At 41.2% G+C, this 21128-nt stretch overlaps 1 protein-coding gene across 2 annotated transcripts in view; it reads right to left on the bottom strand.

Moving 5' to 3' along the window:
- Window positions 1–2066: 2066 nt before the first annotated feature.
- The window catches only part of LOC128531719 (serine/threonine-protein phosphatase 2A 55 kDa regulatory subunit B beta isoform-like), a 52064-nt gene continuing 33002 nt past the window's right edge, over window positions 2067–21128 (bottom strand). For both annotated transcript variants that reach the window (XM_053505823.1, XM_053505824.1), the window contains exons 2-9: window positions 17012–17109; window positions 16370–16535; window positions 15427–15539; window positions 12320–12497; window positions 11368–11532; window positions 8572–8741; window positions 7977–8068; window positions 2067–3907 (exon numbers count right to left, since the gene is read on the bottom strand). In XM_053505823.1, coding sequence (XP_053361798.1) covers window positions 3628–3907; window positions 7977–8068; window positions 8572–8741; window positions 11368–11532; window positions 12320–12497; window positions 15427–15539; window positions 16370–16535; window positions 17012–17109 — 1262 coding nt within the window. In that variant the 3' untranslated portion in view covers window positions 2067–3627. The remainder of the gene's footprint in view (window positions 3908–7976; window positions 8069–8571; window positions 8742–11367; window positions 11533–12319; window positions 12498–15426; window positions 15540–16369; window positions 16536–17011; window positions 17110–21128) is intronic.

The following is a 21128-nucleotide window of genomic DNA, read 5'->3' as shown; positions in this document are numbered from 1 at the left end:
TGGCTGTAGATATGGGCAAGTCAGCCGCTGCCTGATTCATGATGATCGACACACATCTGCCTTATTTAAATGGGGCGTTCTCTTGTCTTTCCCATGTTGAAGAGTGGATAAAAGAAATAGGCCTCTGTATCACGTCATATTTATACCTCAGGGAAACTGAACGTCATGCATTATTAAGTAAAAGTTTTTAGATCCTCTGATCAACTTTATAAACTACAGTAAAAATAGTGGACGAGTTACACCATCACACTGGGTTCCATTTCTGTCAGCCAAGAAATGAAAGCTCTGGGCACAGGCTCATTGAAACTGGAAGAAAATGTAGGTTGGTCTGAGCAATCCTGGTTTCTGCTGAGACACACAGATGGTAGGATCAGAATTTGGCACCAACAGCATGAATCCATGGACTCAACCTGATTTGGGTTAGGAGTCCAGGCTGGTCAAGGTGGTGTAACGGTATGTAGAATGTCCTGGCACACTTTGGACATGGCCGTTTATCATCACTTTAATGCTTTAATCTCTTTCTGTTTGTTGAATATTGTTTCTGACAGTGAGACTCCCTTCATGGTCACAATTTACCCTCCTTCAAATGGCTCCTTCCAGCATGATAACGCACCATATCACAAAGCAACAGCTATCTCAAACTCTCAAAATTTATGAATGGTCTTCACTGACCTCCTCAGTCACCGGAATCCAGTAAATTAAACATCTCTGGAATGTGTAAAGTGGAAGATTTGCTCCATCAAATGTTGTTTAACGGTGGTTGGAATCCAGTAGGTCACATTACCACCAACTGTAGGTCTGAAAGCCGATGTTCCAGTCCAGTCTTCCTTAAAAAATCCTTCCTGCACTGATCATTTACATACATAATGTTCTGTCTCAAACTTCATCTGTTTTTATATTCCACACACTTCTCCATCATTTTGTCTACATATTCCCTCTTCGTATCTTCAGTAATTGCCTTATCCTGGCCAGAGTTGCTGTTGTCGACAACACACACACACACACACACACACACACTAACACTTATTTACACATAGGGGCATTTAAGAGAAGTCAATCAAGATATTGTTTTTGGGAGGTGAGAGGAAGCCAGAAGTGATAGACTGTAAACTCAAAACTGAATCTGGGACTCAGAGCTGGAGGAAGCTACCTGCTGTGTTACTGACTGTCTACTATTTCTGGTATAACATTTCCTGTTTATTTTTAATTTTTTGGGCTAATATGTTGGTGCTCATAATTCATAATACTTTGAATGATAGTTTTTTTTTCTTTTAACCTATTAAATCCAGAATCAGAGCGGCACAATGGCTTAGTGGATAGCACTGTCACCTTGCACCTCCAGGGTCCGGGTTTGATTCCCGCCTCGGGGGCTGTGCCTTCTACAGTCCAAATACATACACATTAGGCTAATTGACGTTGCCCGTAGTGTGTGCATGAGTGTGTGTCTGGGTAGGCGATATGCTCCAGGCACCCAGCGACCCTGTATTCAGGATAAAGTGGTATAAACGATAAGTGAGTGAGTAAATCCAGAATCAGTGTTGAAATGGTATCACATTGGCCCCTTAGTCATATTTTTTATCATAGTCTTAATCTACTACATACAGTAGCTACATATACAGTAAGTAGCTTCTCAGAAGGAAAAGGATGTGCAACTGTAACCTTCCTCATTGCTGGGGTGGTATCGATATTTTTTATACCTTCATCTTGTATTCTACTCTATTGCCTAGAAATGTCAACATAATGTACCTTAAATAGATTTGTTTTATAAATGAACTGTAATTACCTTTTAGTATAAAGGTTTAATGTTGCATGCACCAATCCAAAGTACATAAGGTCAACAGTACAGCCTCAGTGACCAGAAATGGTACATTTTAGTACTAATCTTCCCTGACAGTGTAGTAGGTCAACATTAACCAGATCCACAGCAAGTAGATGTTCCTCTGAATAGCCACATGAGGGCGCACTCGATCCACTTCAGGCTTCACTTCAGCACTGCTGTTTTCCTTCATACTCAACATGAACACACAATTAACTCACCAGCTTCAAAGAAAGTCAAAATCAAGCTGTTTCAACTTGCACATGTTTTCATTTTTTATTTCAACAAATTCCATTAAGCATAAAGACTGCATGTCATTCAATTGCATTTAAATACATTCTGAGCTATAAAACTTTGTTTCTTTAACAAGTTCACAACTGAAATTGGTTAGATGTTACATTTTTTTTTTAAAGGACTTGTACCTAAAATTCCCTGATATCATATATTCTTCTTGTCTAGTTAGGCTACATTATTCGCCATCCTTTCGCTTTCTTCCACATCATGAAACATGAAAAAGGAGGATGGTGCATTAGCTGTCTGAGAGAAAATGCACAACAGTGGAACACGTGAGCTGTTTGAAAAAGTGGCAAAAGTATTTTATGCTGCAGTTTGCACTCTGCTGAGCAGACATTCTCTTAGTTAATTAGAGCGATTCGTCACGAGTGCAATAACAGCTTCCTCCTAACACTGCGCTGAGTCAAATGAGTCAAATCCAGGGACATAGACTTTAAATCAAAAGCCTACAAGAGCTGACATCATGACCTGTTTTGCAAAATTCAAGTACCTACATCTTGTGTACTTTGATACATCATTTTCATTCTTTTTTTTTTCTACACAAAGCTATTCAGTCCACATTTCATAAAAAAAACAGTCACATTCCACAAACCAACATATCACACCACCCAAAAACAGGATCCCATCAACCCATCAATTCCCTTCCCAACTGCTCTCAAGTCCACATACGAAAAAGAAGGCACCACAGCTTATTAAATGAAACATTAACATAAAAAGACGAATAAAACAGCAACGTTGATGACTTCAGACCACTGACACCACCGTGTTCTCAAAGAATCAGGTGGCAAAGAATTACAGTCATGTCCAGTGATTGTGTATGGCCTCGGCATCAGCGTGCACGGCCGCGTCCGAAGTCCGGTTCAGTTTCATTGACGGCTGTGTCGTGGATGAAGGGCATTAGGGAATGGAATTGTGTCCGTTCTATCTAGACCTTTGTCAGCTTCATTAAAAGATGCCCTTTGGTGTCACAAGCATGGGCACTGATGCGAGAGTCGATGGAAAACAGAGCACACAAAGCTTACTGACACGGTCCTTAGAGTTAGATCTGTTAGACCTGATAATACTAATAAAACAATGCTGTAATGAAATGCAGCCCTGTTTCAATTTTAGAACATCAGGCATTTCTTTCAAATGGAGAAGTAAATAAATAGAATAAATAAAGGGTAGTAAGAAGAAAGAGAAGAATTGTGGATATGGGGAAGAAAAACAATACGATTACTCAAAACAGCAGAGCGCATCTTGTACACACTCGCCAGTGCACGGTAAGTGTGCGTCTTAAATTTCGGTCCAGTCATGCTCTTTGTATCCCGCTCCAGCTCCCGTTCCCAGCTTCTCTCAGCACAAAAAAATCCACAATCCACCAGCATCATGGCTCCTGCAGCCAAACCCTGGCCCCATGCAGTGATCAGGCACTTTAGTCTGCCTGTCTTTGTGTGTGTGTGGGTATATGAGTGTGTATGCGTGTGTGTGTGTGTGTGTGTGTGTGTGTGCGCAGGGCCATTTAAGCTGTGCCGGTGTTAGTTGACCTTATCCTGGAAGATATAGAGGTTGTTAGTGGCGGCTACGGCGATGATGTTCTCTGAAGGGTGCCAGGTGGTGTGCAGGATTTTCTTGCTGAAGTCCAGGCTGTCGACGCTGATTTCATCTTTGCGCCGCTTCCCGCCCATGCACACCTTGCGTGGCTTCAGGACGGCCCTCGGCTTGCTGTTCTCTCGCGACGCCTCTAGAGTCACGTCTCGTTTCGTATTGCGGTCGAACATTCGAAAGAAGTTGTTGTATGAGCCAGTCATGATCATACTGAAAAAAAAAGAAAAAAAATTATAAAATTCAGCATGGGCTTAGTCGACTTAATACAGTTGTGGCCAAAAGTATTGAGACAAAAGTGGATTGTAAATTTTGAGTCTTTTTTGAGTCAAAAAGACGTGTGTAGTACTCTGGTGTTACTCGCTCAGTCCATGCCTGCTTGATTGCGTCCTAAAGATCATGTACACAAGACTGCAATTGACAGCTACTGCCTTCTTCACCACTGTCCAACAGCTACTCTCTTCTGTTCTGTTTAGGTCTGGACACAGGCCATGGCTCCAGGCGCTAAATACCATCGTCACATAGCCAGTTTTTCAGTTAATTAGCAGAACTCTTTAGCCAGATAGCCTAGAACTAATTAGTGAAATCACCAGTTTTGTGCACTAATACATGGCATATGCTGTATTAATGCTTTTGGCCACCACTGTAAGCACCATAATACAGTATAAAGACAATAACTTATTGTGTTATATAAGCAAATCTCTCTTGTCCTTTAAACTAAGATTTGTCTTTACTGATCCAAAGTTCCCTGCGATAGGCTCCAGTGGTACGGAAAATAAATGGATGGTTATTCTGAGAATCAAATTGAATTATCATCGTGACCAGAGTATATCATTACACCCCTAGAATTGATCCTTTTCCTGAAATACTTGGACTTCTCGGTTAATCACTGTATATATATGTTGGACGCTTGTCCCGACTGATTCCCATTGTGGAGTAATGAGAATCTAAACCATGTAAAAGTGTTTTTTCTTCCTGCACAGGTGATGTAAATGTATGGCAGGGTTGTGAGGACACGTCCTATCGTCATGCCGCAACGGCACACACTGACTGCTTTGTTTTTGGCCAAGTAACAAATAAGTTTTTTATGTAATAATATGAAAAAACCTGTGGCACAAGTGTCATCAGTCCCCCAACCACAGACAGATGTGAAATCAGGACAAGAGCATTTGTCTTAAACTGGAGTTAATATCTAACATCTTTAACTGTCTACCCTAAAGAGTGAAAAATTGTAGCTGTGGCACAGAAGAATTTGTCTGTTTCTTTATGGTGCATCACTATTGAACAATGTGAATGTGTCAGCTTGTGCCTGATTTACTTTTTCAACCTTATTCATTTACATTCACCTACATTATTTTGATAAGCTCCAGACTAAATCATTGTCAAAACAGCTCCACAGAACCAAGTATAAGGATTTAAATTTGGATCCTTGGTCAGTTTTTAGACATTTTTAACCACTATGCTTCTTACCCAGCATTCTCTTTGTAAAAAGACAACCAAAGCAATGTTAGAAAGTCATTGCCACATTTTATAAGTGAAATATATTTAGGCTTCTTTTATCCAAACTGCAAAAAAAAAAAAAACTCTTTTGCAACCCATTTTCCCCCTCTATTTTGGCTGGTTGCCGTTTTTTCCAGCTTGTTTCAAATAAAATAAGTGCAAACACAGTTAAACAAGCGAGGAACATCTGCTGGAAGCCATTAAGCAGCAAAGTACATAATAGTAAAAGACATGATAATAAAAATGATGAGGCACACTTGCAGGATTATGTTTACTGTAATAGCTGAAGTTACTGTTATAGGCATACAACAATCCCGTACAGGGATATGAAGAGTCATTTCAAGGGAAGTTGATTAATGTAAATTGATGGAATGTAATTGTGAGGCACTCCTGCATTTTGGCTGGATGAAATTTATAAATAACAAATTTATACAGAAACCCTTTAAAGTCTGATTGAATGTTGGACCATTCTTCCAACATGTGATTAAACAAACTAAGGGATGTCTTCATTTGACGTTGGGAACGGATAAATATGGAATTACAATGATGATGCTGTTGACCTTTTATGAACATCATTACAGCACAATAACTGTGCAGAGCATTCTCTGTCTCTGTCTCTCTGTCTCTTTCTAATTTGACATCGCTACCCGATGTTTGGACGCAGTGACTAATGACTATGACTTCATGCCTGTGGTCTCTGCTGTGGGGGATGTTACGCTGCTGCTGCTGAGGAAACGAACCTCTGGTGACCTACAGGCACACATACTCACACACCCAATCATATGCTACAGGCTATTTGAAAACATCAATCAGCCTACACTTAATGTCTTTGGTCTGTAGGAGGAAACCGGCATACCCAGAGGAAACACAGCAAGCATGGGGAAAACATAGAAACTCATATAAACACATAGAGACATGACAATAAAATCCGTGACACTGAAGGTGCGCGGCTACGGTGCTAACCACTAAGCCCATGGGTGCTTGATGGTAATGGGATCAGCGGAATATGGGGGCTGGATCGGCAGCCTTGAATTTTTTGCCTGCTGGGCTCCATATATTGGGCTATATTGGCTTTTCTGTGGGATCAGAATGGACAGGCTGGCCTTTGGTCTCCACAGGCATAAATGGGCCTCGGGTGCCCATGATCCTGTCACCAGTTTACTGGTATATAATTGATAATCAATATTATTCAATTCACCTGGCGGTGGAGTTAATGTTGTGGCTGATAGGAGTATAAAGGTCTGGAACATATTTCTAGGAGAGTTAACAATTGAAATCCAGTCCCTTGATGTGTGTTTAATAAATACTGGAACAACCTATCTTATCTAACATGTCAAATAATAGATATTCTGGGAGGATCCTGAGGCATCTGGAGAAGGACCAACTCCAGCTGGATTCTGCTTCGTGATGGTTAGGAGCTACACATGCTCCTCCGGGGCTGCCAGTGATTCAGACCCTCTCTGCCCTCTGCACCTGTCTGACTTATCCTGGTGGAACTGGACTCCATGTTAACTTAGACATCTTCTGTTATATTGAACTTCCAGCTGCCTAACACACAGTATGCAAAGTAATTCCTGCTATCTTCTTCTTTGTCTTTCGGCTGTTCCCTCTCACTGCATCCATAAATCTCCTCTTTGGTCTTCCTCTAGACCTCCTGCCTGTCAGTTCCAACTTCAGCATCCTTCTAACAATATGCTCACAAACTCTCCTCAGAACATGTCCAAACCACCTCAATCTGGCCTCTCTGACTTTATCTCCAAAACATCTAACATGGGTTGTCCCTCTGATGAACTCATACTTGATCCTATCCATCCTTGTCACTTCCAAAGCGAACCTCAACATCCTCAGCTCTGCTACCTCCAACTCTGCCTTCTGATCACCCTAATGAGGATGGGCTCCCTGTTGAGTCTATTTCCTCTCAGGGTTTCTTCCTATTGCCATCTCAGAGAGTTTTTCCTTGTCACTGTCGCCCTCGGGTTGCTTGTCAGGGACAATCTACGCATTATGATTTATCCAATACAAATTTCCATATTTTTCTTTAAATTTTGTGAAGCTGGACCCCAGAGTGGCGCAGTGGTAAAGTGCTCGCCCTATCATCCGGAGATTGCTGGTTCGGTTCCCGGGTGATGCGGTAAAGTGCAGCCAGAGGCCTTAAGAGAGCTGATTGGCCGAGCTCTCTCAGAGGGAAGGAATGAGAGGTACTTCATGCTCCCACATTAATCATGGCTCTGCAGCCAATAAGGGGCATGTGTGAGCTCACGCAAGCGGAAGGAGCGAATAGCGCTGTCCTTTGAGTGTTTTACGTCGCCGCCAACGGTGTGTGAGCGAGCAGTTTGAAAAGATGCGGTCGGCTGGCGTCACGTCGTTCAGAGGAAACGTGATAGTCTTCGGCCCTCCCGACTGAGAGGTTGTAGTAGCCTTAATGTGGGAGCCCCCTAGTGACAGGAGGAATTGGACACGACTAAATTAGGGACTGAATTTGTTAAAGCTGCTTTGAAACAGTGACCATTGTTAAAAGTGCTATATAAATAAAATTTTATTGAATTAAATTAAAGAAAGTGCCTAAGTGTTTATCACCCAAGAATGTCGAATCACTCATCGACCGCCCTGAAACCATCTATTAAAATAGCAGTTGAGAAATTGAGGTCAATATTAAATAGAAATAATACACATTGGTATTTAGGTTGCCTTTCACTTATATTAATACCCTCTAAGGAAAAGATTACGTAGTAGGCATTAGAGGTTTATGATGTCATTGGTGTTAAGTGTGAACAGCTCTGACCTGTCCGATCCGTTCCAAACGCACTCAAACTTGTCAAAGATGCAGTCGTTCTCATACAGCGAGCAGAGCTTACTCCTCAGGTAGTCATGTACCTAAATAAGAGAACACATCCACACACACAGACAAAAGCAGAATGCATGTCATCAGAAAACCTGCTCATTATATTCTCACACACAGTACTGTGGAAATCCTGTAGCTGATAGTTTAGTGTTTAACATAAACTGATGAACAGGTTTATAGCCGAAATCTGAATCGTCACATTTATAAGAAAATAGCACTGAAAGAGACCCATGAGGTTTTCCCTTCCCATTACATCAGTCCTCGTATCATGTCATTAACTGTGATAATGGTGTGCTGTACGCGCAAGCTAGTGTTTTGTTCATTTATTTCCGCCTACATGTCCAGGCATGATAGCTGAACCGATAATATTAGGAAGTGTAAATTAACAAGATGGAAACTACTGAGCAATGGTAAATTTGAAGAATGGTCTATTTTACAATTCATCTTTAGCATGCTATCTGGTTTGTATCGTGTGTGCATCTTAGCATGTCCTTGAAAAAGCCATGTGAGGAGGAGAGCAAAATGGAAGCCTCACCTGATAGGTCTCCAGAGGTTTGCTTTCCATGTTAAGGTCCCACACCTTAACCGTCAGATAATCCCGGGTCATCAGGTAGCGTCCGCTGTGGCTGAACTTGACATCAGAGATGGATGAGATGATTTCAGAAAAGAACGACCGGTTGCTTGGATCCTCGGGCTCTTCAAAGACTGGATCAAAGCAGGAGAAATTTCTCTTAGTGCAACCCTGACAGAATGGACATTTTTTTCTGAATCCAACCACAACCCAAATTTACCCCCATCAGTTGTCAGAAACGCCATCCATGCTTTATGAAGTGGCCTATGTGGTGTTTCTCTCTCTCTCTCGCCCTCTCTCAGCAGCATATCTCCATGACAAATAAAAGCCACGAGGAGAGTGCTGACAGATCGTTGTAGAAGCACAAAGCACTGGCCACTTGGGCTTGCCTGGATTGAGTGCATGTGTCCCAGACAGACATTGTGTCACCTGTCATTCCACAAATCCAGCGAAGTGCAAGTTAAGCTGCATATCGTTCACTAGAGCGTAATGAGTTCTCTTGGGAACTGCGCAGAACGGGAGAAATGCTGCAGGGGGTCTCCGTGGCACAGCACACATTGATTTTTCTGAATATTCCTCAGGACAGGACTAAGATTTATTAGTGGAAAAGGAAAGCAAGAGGAGGAAGCAAGGAAGGAATACTGCAACACACTAACCACCCACACACACACATACACACACACACAGAGCTGCAGAAACCTAAAATCGACTCACAAACACGCTTGCTATGCTACTAGACGATTTCGCTGACGTTCTGTTTGCCCAGACAATCTGTCATGCCTGTACGCTCCATGTTGTCACACCAGGTGAAAATAACAGCTGTGTGTACGAGCCCTACCTCCTCACACGCTTCAGGATGTATCTTAAAAAGCTCTTCCAGCCTCCCCCAAGGCCACACCTGCCCCAGGTTACACAATGCCACCAGCCTATTCAACAGTGTGACTGGAGCAGCTACAATAACCATAAAGCCGGATTTTTTTTTTTACTTTTGGGGATGTCCATACACACAGCACGCCGCCTTAGATCATTGATTTATTTTTTTCATGTCAATGTATTCAATCTGGTTTTGAAAATGCACGCCCCTGCCCGTCATCTCGACACAGATTCCGAGGAGATTCAAAGCCCGAAGGAGAGCTAAAATAAATTTATTTGCGTCAAGTCAGTCACATGTATGGATTTTTTTTCAGCATTCATCAAATCATTCCGAAATGAAATTAAGAGGGTTAAGCCTTAGCAAACATAATGATATTAAATATTAGCATAAGCTTCACCTTCTGTGTCCCCTGGTGAAGGTGGGAGGTGGGATAATCCCTGTCACGCCTGACGTGCTGTTTGGTCTCTTGGGGAAAACGACTGAGTGGAAGGAGCTGGGATGCTCTATGCATTTGTAATGTCTGATTCAGTGGAGAGTCTGGGGATGGATCTTGCATGTTGCTAAAGCTCTAATCAAATGGATTTAGGATACGGAACATTGATCGGTACTTCTTTGTTTCATTCTGATGTAAATTAAACAGAGGTTAAAAATTAAAAAGCGATTTTACTTCCTAAGTAGCTGTATTGTACTGCACACACACTTTCTTTGATGGTATTCTAATTCTTGTTGTTTGAGCTCTGCTGTACAGCTACTTCATGATTTCAAGATGGCAGCTCTTATTAGATCTAATAGAGCGAACAAAGTTTGACTGCATTTGTATCTTACACACTCGTTCACACCTAGAGGCAATTTAAAGCCAGTGACTCTCTTCTTTTTTAAATTGTTCGAGAAGTGGGAGGAAACCCACACACAGTGTTGGAAGACTTTTTTAAAGTAACTAATTACATTACAAAATTACTGTCATTAAAAAGTAATCAGCTTTATTACAGCGTTACTTTCTGATAAAAGTAACTAGTTAGAATACTTTTCCATTGCAGAAATGAAAACTCCTTTGTGATTCCTTATGCATGTTGTTTTAGTCAAGACCTTTATAATTATTCTACCATCATTAACCCTTTAGCAAAGTTTAGCCCCTAATCTGTTAACTACTAATACCCCTATCTCACCTACGCGGTTTCGCGCGGTGACCGTAAGTATCATGATTCACTGCGAGTTTTGGTGCTGTGATTAGGTATCCATCTTTCCACTGTCAGTCCTCACACAGTTAAACCACGCAGGTGAGACAGGGGTTTAACAGCAGGAATAACACAGGGGGGCGCGGTTATCGGGAGGCTATCGGGTTATTGGGAGCTTGTAGGTCGACTTTAACACACAAACGGATTGGGAATGACTGCTGTCTGGCTCACAGATTGCATAAATTGTCTAAATAACGGATTACATTTTTGAAAACCAAATAACTGAGTACTTAAATGGCCGACCTAATGGGTTAGATTACTCGTTACATCAAGTACTTTAATCAGTAAATCAGAAGTTTGATGATTAGCAGGTCGACTTGGCCAGTAATGTTTTGACAGGAGACAAACAGAGACTTTCACAAACTGTAAATAAATGATATTTGATTGAGAGCTCTAGCTGAAGAGTTTCACTACGCTTGTTCTCCTGGTTCCACTTGTCACTAGGCTGCAGCTTTAACAGAATTAAAGTGATCAGCTATGTAATTAATCACCTTATATCATAGGTCAGTTGGGGTCACACTGGAACTAATAAACTCTGCCAGGCGTGGAGGTAACAAAGACCTGCCGCCACACCCAAGACTAACTGATTAGAACTGATGTATCCTCATTCACACCCATAATGAAGATGAATTAGCTACATTATATACTCACACTTGGAGTGGTTATCGCAGAGCGCGGCGGCCCTCATGTCACACAGGCGGATGGAGCCTTTACTGCTGCTGTACACAAACGTGTTGCACTGGTGAGGGTGAAACTCTGCTGCTGTGATCACCTCAGTCAGCTCCTCCATGTTGGTCGGCTTAATGTCCACGATGTCTAGAGACACTGTTCAGGAAATACTTTACAGGATCCCAACATATGTTAATACTACATAACTACTACTCCCTGTTATGCTTATTTTGTCTTAGCATTCATCACAGAACGGTTAACATGTGGAAGCTCAGCTATGACTAATATAGAAATCCACCAAGGTATGTATATATATATATATATATATATATATAGGATTCTTCTGTCAATCAAAGGACAGTATGACTCATTGTGATAATGGTAGATGAGCTGATACACATTTTCACACTTAAAATTATTATTTTTAGCTGTCTGAATCAGAGACAAACTACTCAAAATGAACTACATGTGACACCAGGTATAAAATTACATTTTGGGTGATTTGAGTCCTGGTTCAATAAGCCCCTTTTTGAAAAAAAGAGGGAACCCATAGGCTCATTTCGACACCAGGATTTCCCGGCTACACCTAAACATAACTTCACCTGCAGTGGCAGGTTCATAGCATGTGCATGTTTTTCTGTGACAACTGGAGTAACCAGCTTGGATAGCGTTCAATAAAAAGCTTTAAACAATTGTGTTTAAGGACCAGGAAGATGAATTACTTTAGGGAAATGAAATATTTGATACGTTTCACCTACTGCACTGTATTGTCGAAATCTTTTTCAGTTTTCATGATCCATTTATTAGCCTCATACAGTACATTTACTTTCAGATGAATTACCTCTCTCGCTGTAATCAGTGACACTGCATGACATGGTAAACATTTGTTTAATTGTTGTCCTCAAGGTCACTTTTCATTGTAGAAAAAGGATACTGAAGCTTCTGTTGGTAATCTCCAGGTGCCACAGGTTGATCCTAAGATCATCTGTGGACATGTAAGTCTCATAGTCACTGTTAACTGAGATGGAGTTGATGTGGTACGTGTGGCCGTTGGAGAAAACCCTTCTGGGCGTCGCCTCCACCATGAGGTCCATCGGCCTCAGCACGGGAACCTGCCATAGAAAATCAACATATGATCTACAGTACAACTATGGAAAAGTTTCAAATTTTCTTCCTTAACACTTATTAAGGTCTATTTTAACTAACCTATTTTGCTTACCAATTTCCTACATGACCCATAATACTGTCGAACTGTCAGCTGATATTGCTCAATTACTTATTCATCACCTAAACCGCTTAACCTTGTACAGGGTCGGGGAGGGCCAGTAGCCTACCCCAGGAGACTTAGGGCACGACTTAGGTTTACCCTGGATGGGGTGCCAATCCATCGTAGGACACAAACACTACAGAAAATTTGGGAACACCAATTAGCCAAACATGCAAGTGTTAGGACTGTGTGAGGAAATCGGAGCGAGCAGGAGGAGAAGATGCACACTCCATGCACACAGACCTCGAGGCGGGATCAAACTTGGACCCTGGAGGTGAAAGGCAACAGTACCTTTTGAAATCGCTGCCTATGGGAATTCATTCTCTACCTCAAAACTAGCACCAGAATCGCTAAACATACTTAAAAAAATATGCAGATCTACAGTATTTCAGAAAAGTGTTCTTATTTAGCATTTCAATATTTTCATTTATTGAATTTATTTATTGAATTTTTATTTATAATTTAAACCCTACCCAAAGACAAGACACGTTTTCTTTACAAATATTTGTTTTAGGTTAAACATGCAGGAAAAAAACAGCATCACATTGGCATCTCTTCTCCACTGATCGGGGCTAAAGACCACCATAATGGCTATTCTGGAATCGTGCCATTGTATTTCACGTCCCACTGTGCTGTGTCTATTCTGTGCTGCACTAAAGCCCCTCCTGCAGGTGCTAATTGCACCATGCAGATGTGGAGCGTGCCTCGGCCCAAAATGGCACGTTTTGAAGCAGCAGGAAGCCTCTCTTAGTGTGATTTCCTCCTCCTATAGCACAAGGCAATAAAGCTTCTCCACACAGCATGAGAGGTGTTTAAAATCAAGCCCTAGAGCAACCTCGACTACACTAATCATTATCTTCGGGCTCTTAAACTGTCTGAGTGAGTTTTTAGATATGAATATGAATTAGGTGGTGGCAGTTTAAGATGCCACTTGAAGTCATTTATTCACAACTAACAGCGTTCGTTCTTATGACTATAATGAAATCAAAGGATGCCTGGTTGTTGTCATGCATGCTGATATATGTGTTTTTTCTTGTTTGAGAGTAGGCTGGAACACACACAACTCGCAGAATAAATGTTTTCATTTAACCATTTTTTTCATTTCAGTCTCCGCCCAAAGGTCAATGAGCAGTGAACAGAATACAGTAAAATTTTGGGGGAGAAAATATTTGCTCAGGCAGCATAATGGTTAGCACTGTCGCCCTACACCTCCAGAGTTGGGGTTTGATTCCCACCTCAGGTCTGAGTGCATGAAGTTCTCCCTGTGCTTGGTGGGTTGGGTAATAACGAGGTCTTTAGTAGCTGCCTGGTCAGAATTATGGTTATGGCTTTAAATCCAATATTTTTCAGTTTGAAAATATTAGGTTATAAACAAAAATAACTGCATGAATGGGATTTAAAGGTTCCGTGTTTAACCATTTCTTTAACAAGTTATCACAGGTCTCAGAGCTCTCCGAAGTTTATTAGGTAATACTCCAGCTGAAACACTCTCAGATAATGTATTTTTTATATTCTCAAACTCGATGTATTGAGGAGGGGATCTACTTATATGATGTCACATTAGGGGAAATAGATAAAACTGGTTTGTTTAGATCCAAAAAATAACGGGTCCCGTCTTTCTACTTTTCATCAAACTTTTGCACCCAACTGTCTCGACCATCCGTCCTTCACACCTGTCTATTATTAAGAATGAAAGCATCAAAGCATGATGCAATGCTAGAATATGGTGCTGGCAATGAGGACTGCCCAAAAAATAATAAACTCCTTGGACTATGAACTAGATGTGCATTCGACACTCTACCAGTTTTCACTCCTTTGCCTGTGTGTGCTGATAAGTCCCTCCTACCGTCTCTAGCACACATATATTTTATGCTTCAAATAGGATTGCCACCCTTTCCCTGCCATCACCCCGTGTCAGGCTAATCTTCCAGACAATGGCACAGGAGCAGCGTGCTTTAATCCATTAGGCCATGAAGCCGTAAACAGAGATACTGCAGTAAACATTAATGGACACTCTGAGTCATGCCCTCTTTTGTATCTGAATTCAATTTGGAAGGAGGGGTGAAAGTGCACAATAGAGAGACAGAAAGAGAGAGAGACAGAGAGAGAGAGAGAGAGAGAGAGAAATGATCACGTCTCCTTCATTGCACACAATCATCACTCTCACCAGCTGCCTTTGATTAGGAGAAAGACAGTGTCTATTGATGATAACAGATCATTTATCAGTGCTGGCTCTAAGCACACAAAATGTGATTTTCACATGGGAATTAAACTGAAAATTGACTGCTACACGTACCTTTAACTACAAAACATACCATAAAGCTTCGGGCAAACTGCCACGCTCTGCCTTCGGTTTTGTCCGGAAATGAATTTCACAAAGCAGTCTGTCAAGTTCAAGCCAGTCATCGTTATAGTGAATAAATTCTAAAGAATTCTAAAGCTAGCCTTTCAGTTTTTGACAAAGAAAGAGTTAGTCACCAAATTAGACAAAGCACTGATGCTGCTGTATATTTTCTTCGCATTTTCGCTGCAAGTCTCTGTACAGCGGTAAGTCTAGTTATATAGCAGTGATGTCAGGATTGCAGAATTGCACATTTTGTATTTCTGAAATGCCCAAAAACCTTCAAATCTTCTGTAACTACTGTAGAGATATGGCGTAGATTTACCATAGATCATCCATCTCTACACATTTTTGCCTCAATGTTTTGTGCATTACTAAAATTTTTTACTCAACACCGTAATGATGCCTTGAGAGGCGTTAGTATCGTGCTGACCCGTAGCGATGTGATGGTGGCAGGGTCTCGGATCCTCCCATCTTCATCCTTCAGATTGTAGCCCTCTGGTCTTTTATCTCTCTCACTGATCTTCCACAGCTTCACAGTTTTGTCTGAGAGTGAGAGAGAGAAAGCGAGTGAGAGAGGAGAACAAGCAACAAGAGAACACACAATCTGGCACAATAGTGGCAGCTTTCCAGCTCATGAAGTATGTCAGGTATATCGTCTGAAATAACTTCAAAATAACCTTAATTTCTTTAATAAGACTGAACCAATAATCATATTATAATGCTTTAAAAACAAATACAAATTATATTAATATAATTTTAATATGTCAACATATGGTTCTGTGACAATATAGACCGCATTAGGGTCATGGTGTAGGTGGCACAGCACGGTGGATTAGTAATTAGTGCTGTCGCCTTGCACCTTCAGGTCCAGGGTTTAATTCCCTGAGTCCTACTACGGTCGTACAAGATAGGAATAAACTGTTGGCCTCCATGGTCCCTAGTTGGACTATAGATCCATCCAAGATGGATGGCTAAATAGTCGGTCATGGTGTATGTACAGTATGTATACCTAACACACTTCATTCCAACTTTGGACAAAATATGTTTCATGAACCTCACTGTTTAAGCCCCTTATTTCCACTGAAAAGCAGATAAAGACATCAGACCCAACTGTGTGCTTCCAACTTTGTGTTTACAACTGTTTAAGAAAGACCCAAAACCCATTTAAAATTTTGGCCAGGTAGTGTATATTACTGATTATATATTTGGTGTTTACTTGTTCCTACTGCACATCATATTTATATTTTAAACATAGCTTAGAAGGCACGGTTGATAAGAACTTCCATCTCTATCCAGAGAATTAAAACATTTAAATCAGCTCAACAAATAAGAGTTGGGACTCTTTCAACTCCTAAATCTCACGGGTCACTCACCGTTGGTGGAGAGAAGGAAGTAAGCTGCATTCTGTTGAGGCAGCCATCTTATTTTGTTGATCTTCTCCTCGATCTCGAGACTCTTTAGGTAGTCAAACTCTGGCTCGTGGCTCTGAAATGTGCTGTAAACGTTGTACTCTCCTCTTCTTTGAGGTTGGTTTTTACTCTAGATGAGAGATTGCGAAAGTGTCACAGACTGGTTAGGGTTACGGTATCTACAGCCGAAGCTGGCACTAAATTGTAGACAATAAAGATTACTGACTGGTCGCAGAACCAGGATGTCTAATTGAGTAGCTACAAAACTGAATTAAGCATAATGCAGTGGTAATGCGGCATATAAATGTATTCATGGTCAATGAATTAGAATTAGAATTAAAGTGGTTTACTGTCAGCCAAAAGAATCAGTAGATGTGGAAATTGCTATAGCAGGTGATTAAGGTGAACACGAAGCTGACCTACATTTTTGTGTTTTAAAATTGTTGTTGCGTGAAAGTAGTAGTATGTTAATTATTTATTATTAGATTAAGTCCTGCTCATAATCATTTATACATGGACAAATGCATACATTAATAAACAATATAACAGCCATTCAGTGTTTGCAGAAGAAACTCCAGGATGATCAGTGTTCATTCCTGCATTTACCTCCTGCTCCCTCTGGAAAACCACCACACGTCCTCCCTTGTCCCCAGTGGCCAAGAGCTCCCCTGTTGAGTTGAACTCAACCGTAGAGATGATGTCAGCTGCGACACAGACAGAAAAAGCAAAAGAGAGAGAGAGAGATGAGTTCAAACACACTCCCACTGTCTAGCAGGCAGACAAAGATAGAATTACGCTGTAGCGCATTCAATCTGACTGAAGAACGGCAAAACTACTGGCAGCGTTTTAAAGTCGAATCAGATTACACTGCATAAAGAGAAAGTGTTAGTGGAGGAGTAACGTTATTAAGCAAATGTTACATCTCAAACACTTGTAAGATTGTTCTTTAGTAATTCAGCACTTCATCACGTGCCACATTAGGATGCAGGCCACACTTAGAGCCGGAGCCCTTTTGTGATTTGGGTAAGCAGGCACGCTCATAGCTTTAGGGGTTTAACGGTGTGCAAACATGATACTGTGTACTCAAGATGTCTAAAAATCAGGCCGGGGAAGCACGCAAAATAAAACAAATATAAACCTATAATCTGACATATGTGATCTTTTTTAATACCCAATATATTGCAGAAAATACGTGTCACTGGACACATGAAACATAATCCAAATCACCTTGCACAAGGCGAATTCACCAGACCATAATCCCCTTTTTTAATCAAACCACTCGCTAAGAGTAGGAGTTTAGTAGGCCTGACAATAGATTCAGTGTTGCTTTATCAGGATTTTCCTACCATGTTTCTCTAGAGGTTTTGTTCAGTGAGGAAATTTCTAGGAAATACTCATTCACAGCCTCCAAGTAAAGCAGTGGTAAAGTGCTCGTCCTATCATCTGGAGATCGCTGGTTTGCTCCGCGTTTGATGCTGTAGCCTCTCGCAGCCGAGGGCCTCGAGAGAGCTGATTGGCCGAGCTCTTTCAGTGGGTGAAAAGGGAGGCACCTGGTGCTCTCACATTAATCACGGCTCTACGGCCAAGTAGGGGCATCTGTGAGCTGACGCAAGCGGAAGGAGCGGCTAGTGCTGTCCTCCGAGTGTGTTACGCCGCCCCCAACGGCAAGTGAGTGAGCAGTTCGAAAAGATGTGGGTGGCTGGTGTCACGTGGTTCAGGAAACACATGTTAGTCTTCGGCTCTCCCGACTGAGTGGTAGTAGTAGCTTAATGTGGGAGCCCCCTAGTGACGGGGAGGAATTGGACACGACTAAATTAGGGAAAAAAATCAGGGAGAAATCCAAAATAAAAATGAAATATTCTTTTACACAAGCACAAGTGATCTAATCTGGTCCGGCACTAACCAAACAGATTACTGAAAAACACTTAGTAACACAGATTAACCAAAAAAAGAGACCTCTGTTCTGTTAACCACATATCACCACAATTACACTCTAAGCAAATACACAAAGAAGAAACAATGGTTTATTTGCCATTGATTACACCATAGCTGAAACTTTTTATAGACATTATGAAATCAGCAGCTTTGTGCAGCCACACACCCCAGTTCTCATTTTCAAATATCTCATTATATTTTCCTTAAAAGTGTTTAAAGAGAAAACACCAGGAGTCCTATAATGACAGCATCCACAAGCAGTCAGATATTACGAATCTGAACAGACCATAAAAATAAAACAAATCAGAATAATAATTTCACCCTGTGGAAATGTGTCTCTAGTAGTACGCTCATAAAAAATGGAGAAGCATAAATGTAACATTGAGACAGTGAAAGAGAGAGTGAGAGAGAGAGAGGGAGCTTTCCTACTCACACCCCCACAGTGGATTTAAAGCTTGCTGAATGGGGGGATGAGAGGAAGCTGTTGCCATGGAAACCACTTCCATCACGGTTCGGTGAGGTGTATTACGTCCGCGATGTGTGACTTCAGCGCATTTCCTTGCTTGAGTGCTGTCAAAACATCCAGAGCAATGAGAGCCATGAGGGCTTTTCATTATTCCTTCCACTACACTAACAAAAAATGATTTATGTATCAAGATATTTTAATTAAGGGCAGAATTTCAAGTGTAACAAACAAAAATAAATAATATTAAATAATGGGAAAAAAAATATTTTTAGGTTAAACTTTAGGTTAAACTAAGTACATTACCAAGCTTAACATGTATTGCATTTTTAACAGACATAATATTAATATGTAAAAACTACACAGGATGGTAGTCTCCAGGGTCGAGGGATTGATTTCTGCCTCGTGCGCGTGGAGTTCGCATTTTTTCCCCGAGCTTGGTGGGTTGCGTCCCAAACTGCCTGTTGTGTATAATGTGTGTGTATATGTGTGCCCTGTGATAGCCTGGTACCCGGTCCAGGGTATACCCTGCCTCGTGCCCAAAGTCTCCTGGGATACGCTCCAGGCCTGGACAATATGATGACTTCACATTGATATTGCCATACATTGTCACAATAGACTGTTCTGAAATATTCTTGACATTGTGATAATTTTATATATTTAACATTTTAAAAAGTAATTGTATAAATGGCTATACATGGTTAAAACTAGAAGCAGATTTAAAATGACATTGATTCAATTTATAACAGATTTGTTTCTTAACACAACATTACTGGATTACTGGCAGTTTGTGAGCAAACTAAATATCATAATACATGTATTGTAGAAACCTGATGTAATATTTTTGCCATATCCCTCACCCCTAAGTTTAAGGCCTGCTGGAAATACAGTCTGATTACCAAAGGATCAGACTGTGCTGACCTTTGCCAATCTAAGATACTTATTTCTTTCTCAAGTTGCTGCAGCCGGTCTAACTCAGCTGCGATAATAATTGCACAAAATGTATGCATATAAAATCCTTTTTTTTTTATAACCCTTTGTGAGAGGTTTTATTTTTCTAAGCACACTCACTCTGACCTGATACCAGCTTTAGGGGTATAATAGAGTGTAAATGCGGGTGGCGATGGAAGCAGGATTGAGGGGATTATCACTGGGGGGGACCTGCTGTTTCCTAGACATGAGGGTGAACGTCTGGGGATATAAACAGGCATGATGTGAATCCCACATCCAAACAGTGGCGAAATAGGTAGCATAACCTTAATCCCCTATACACAAGCAAGCATAGATGTATGAGCCACTTGATCCTGTCATTTATATAAATCTGACCCTGTTTATTTTTTGGGGAGGGGTGAGGGGAATGACGAAGAAACAAAGAGACAGATCATAGATCATACATCAGGCAGCATGTTCTTATAGAAGTGGAGAGGAAAAGCATGGCAGAAATGAAATCATACTCGTGAGTAGAATTGGAAGCCACTATGCAAACCAGATCGCCCAGGGGCCTTTATTTTGCATTAAACGTGTTTGGACCATCAGAATGCTAAGAAAAGGCTGCATCCTTGATGGATCAGATATACAGTTATGCCTCATTATCAACACATTTGACTAGCATAATCACTAAAAGCTCTAATGTGCTTGCTGTGTCTCTGGTATTCCGTCTTCTCCTCCCTTAAGGTAGACACTAGGGATCTGCTCATGCTAGACGTACAGATCCTATCTGGTTAATGAATGAGGAACATGTGTCCTCAAGTGACCCATTTTCTGAAGTGATATAGTTCAGCACTGTGTGTATGAATCCTCGAGGCAGCCAGGGTAAAGGTTTTCAAGTCACATGACAGCAGACTGTCTTGGTAAGATCCTTGACAGAAACAGCAGCTGCTCATCTCTCCTACACTGGAAAGTAGGTTACCGTGCCAACCTGTCCTATCGCAGCATCTCTGCCGGGTGCAGAACATCTATCGTAGGTGCCACCCAATTACCGAGGTGGCTAAGGGGGAAAAAAAAGCCTGAAATGGGAAAGAACATCCTTACACCCCAAGCACCAAAACAGACTCCAATCCCCATTTATTTCCCCTTCTACTGTATTTAGAAGTACCGTACACTGGCCCTTCGAGCCAACAAAATAGGCACATGATTAAATCACTGGGATCTCAAAGACCAGGGGAAGCCGATGAGGACTAGTGAATGGAGAAGTGAAACTGACATGGTGAGTAAATTAAAAAGGAATATAATATGACATGATATTCTAAATGGATGAGATTTGAGGTCATTAGCAACCTTCAGGAAAAACAAAGAGGATGTGGATCCCTAGCATCGCATGCAGTA

The sequence above is a fragment of the Clarias gariepinus genome, chromosome 10 (assembly GCF_024256425.1).
Source record: "Clarias gariepinus isolate MV-2021 ecotype Netherlands chromosome 10, CGAR_prim_01v2, whole genome shotgun sequence".
Lineage (NCBI taxonomy): Eukaryota > Metazoa > Chordata > Actinopteri > Siluriformes > Clariidae > Clarias > Clarias gariepinus.
The sequence above is the reverse complement of the archived record's forward strand: the minus strand, read 5'-3'. Positions and strand labels throughout refer to the sequence as shown.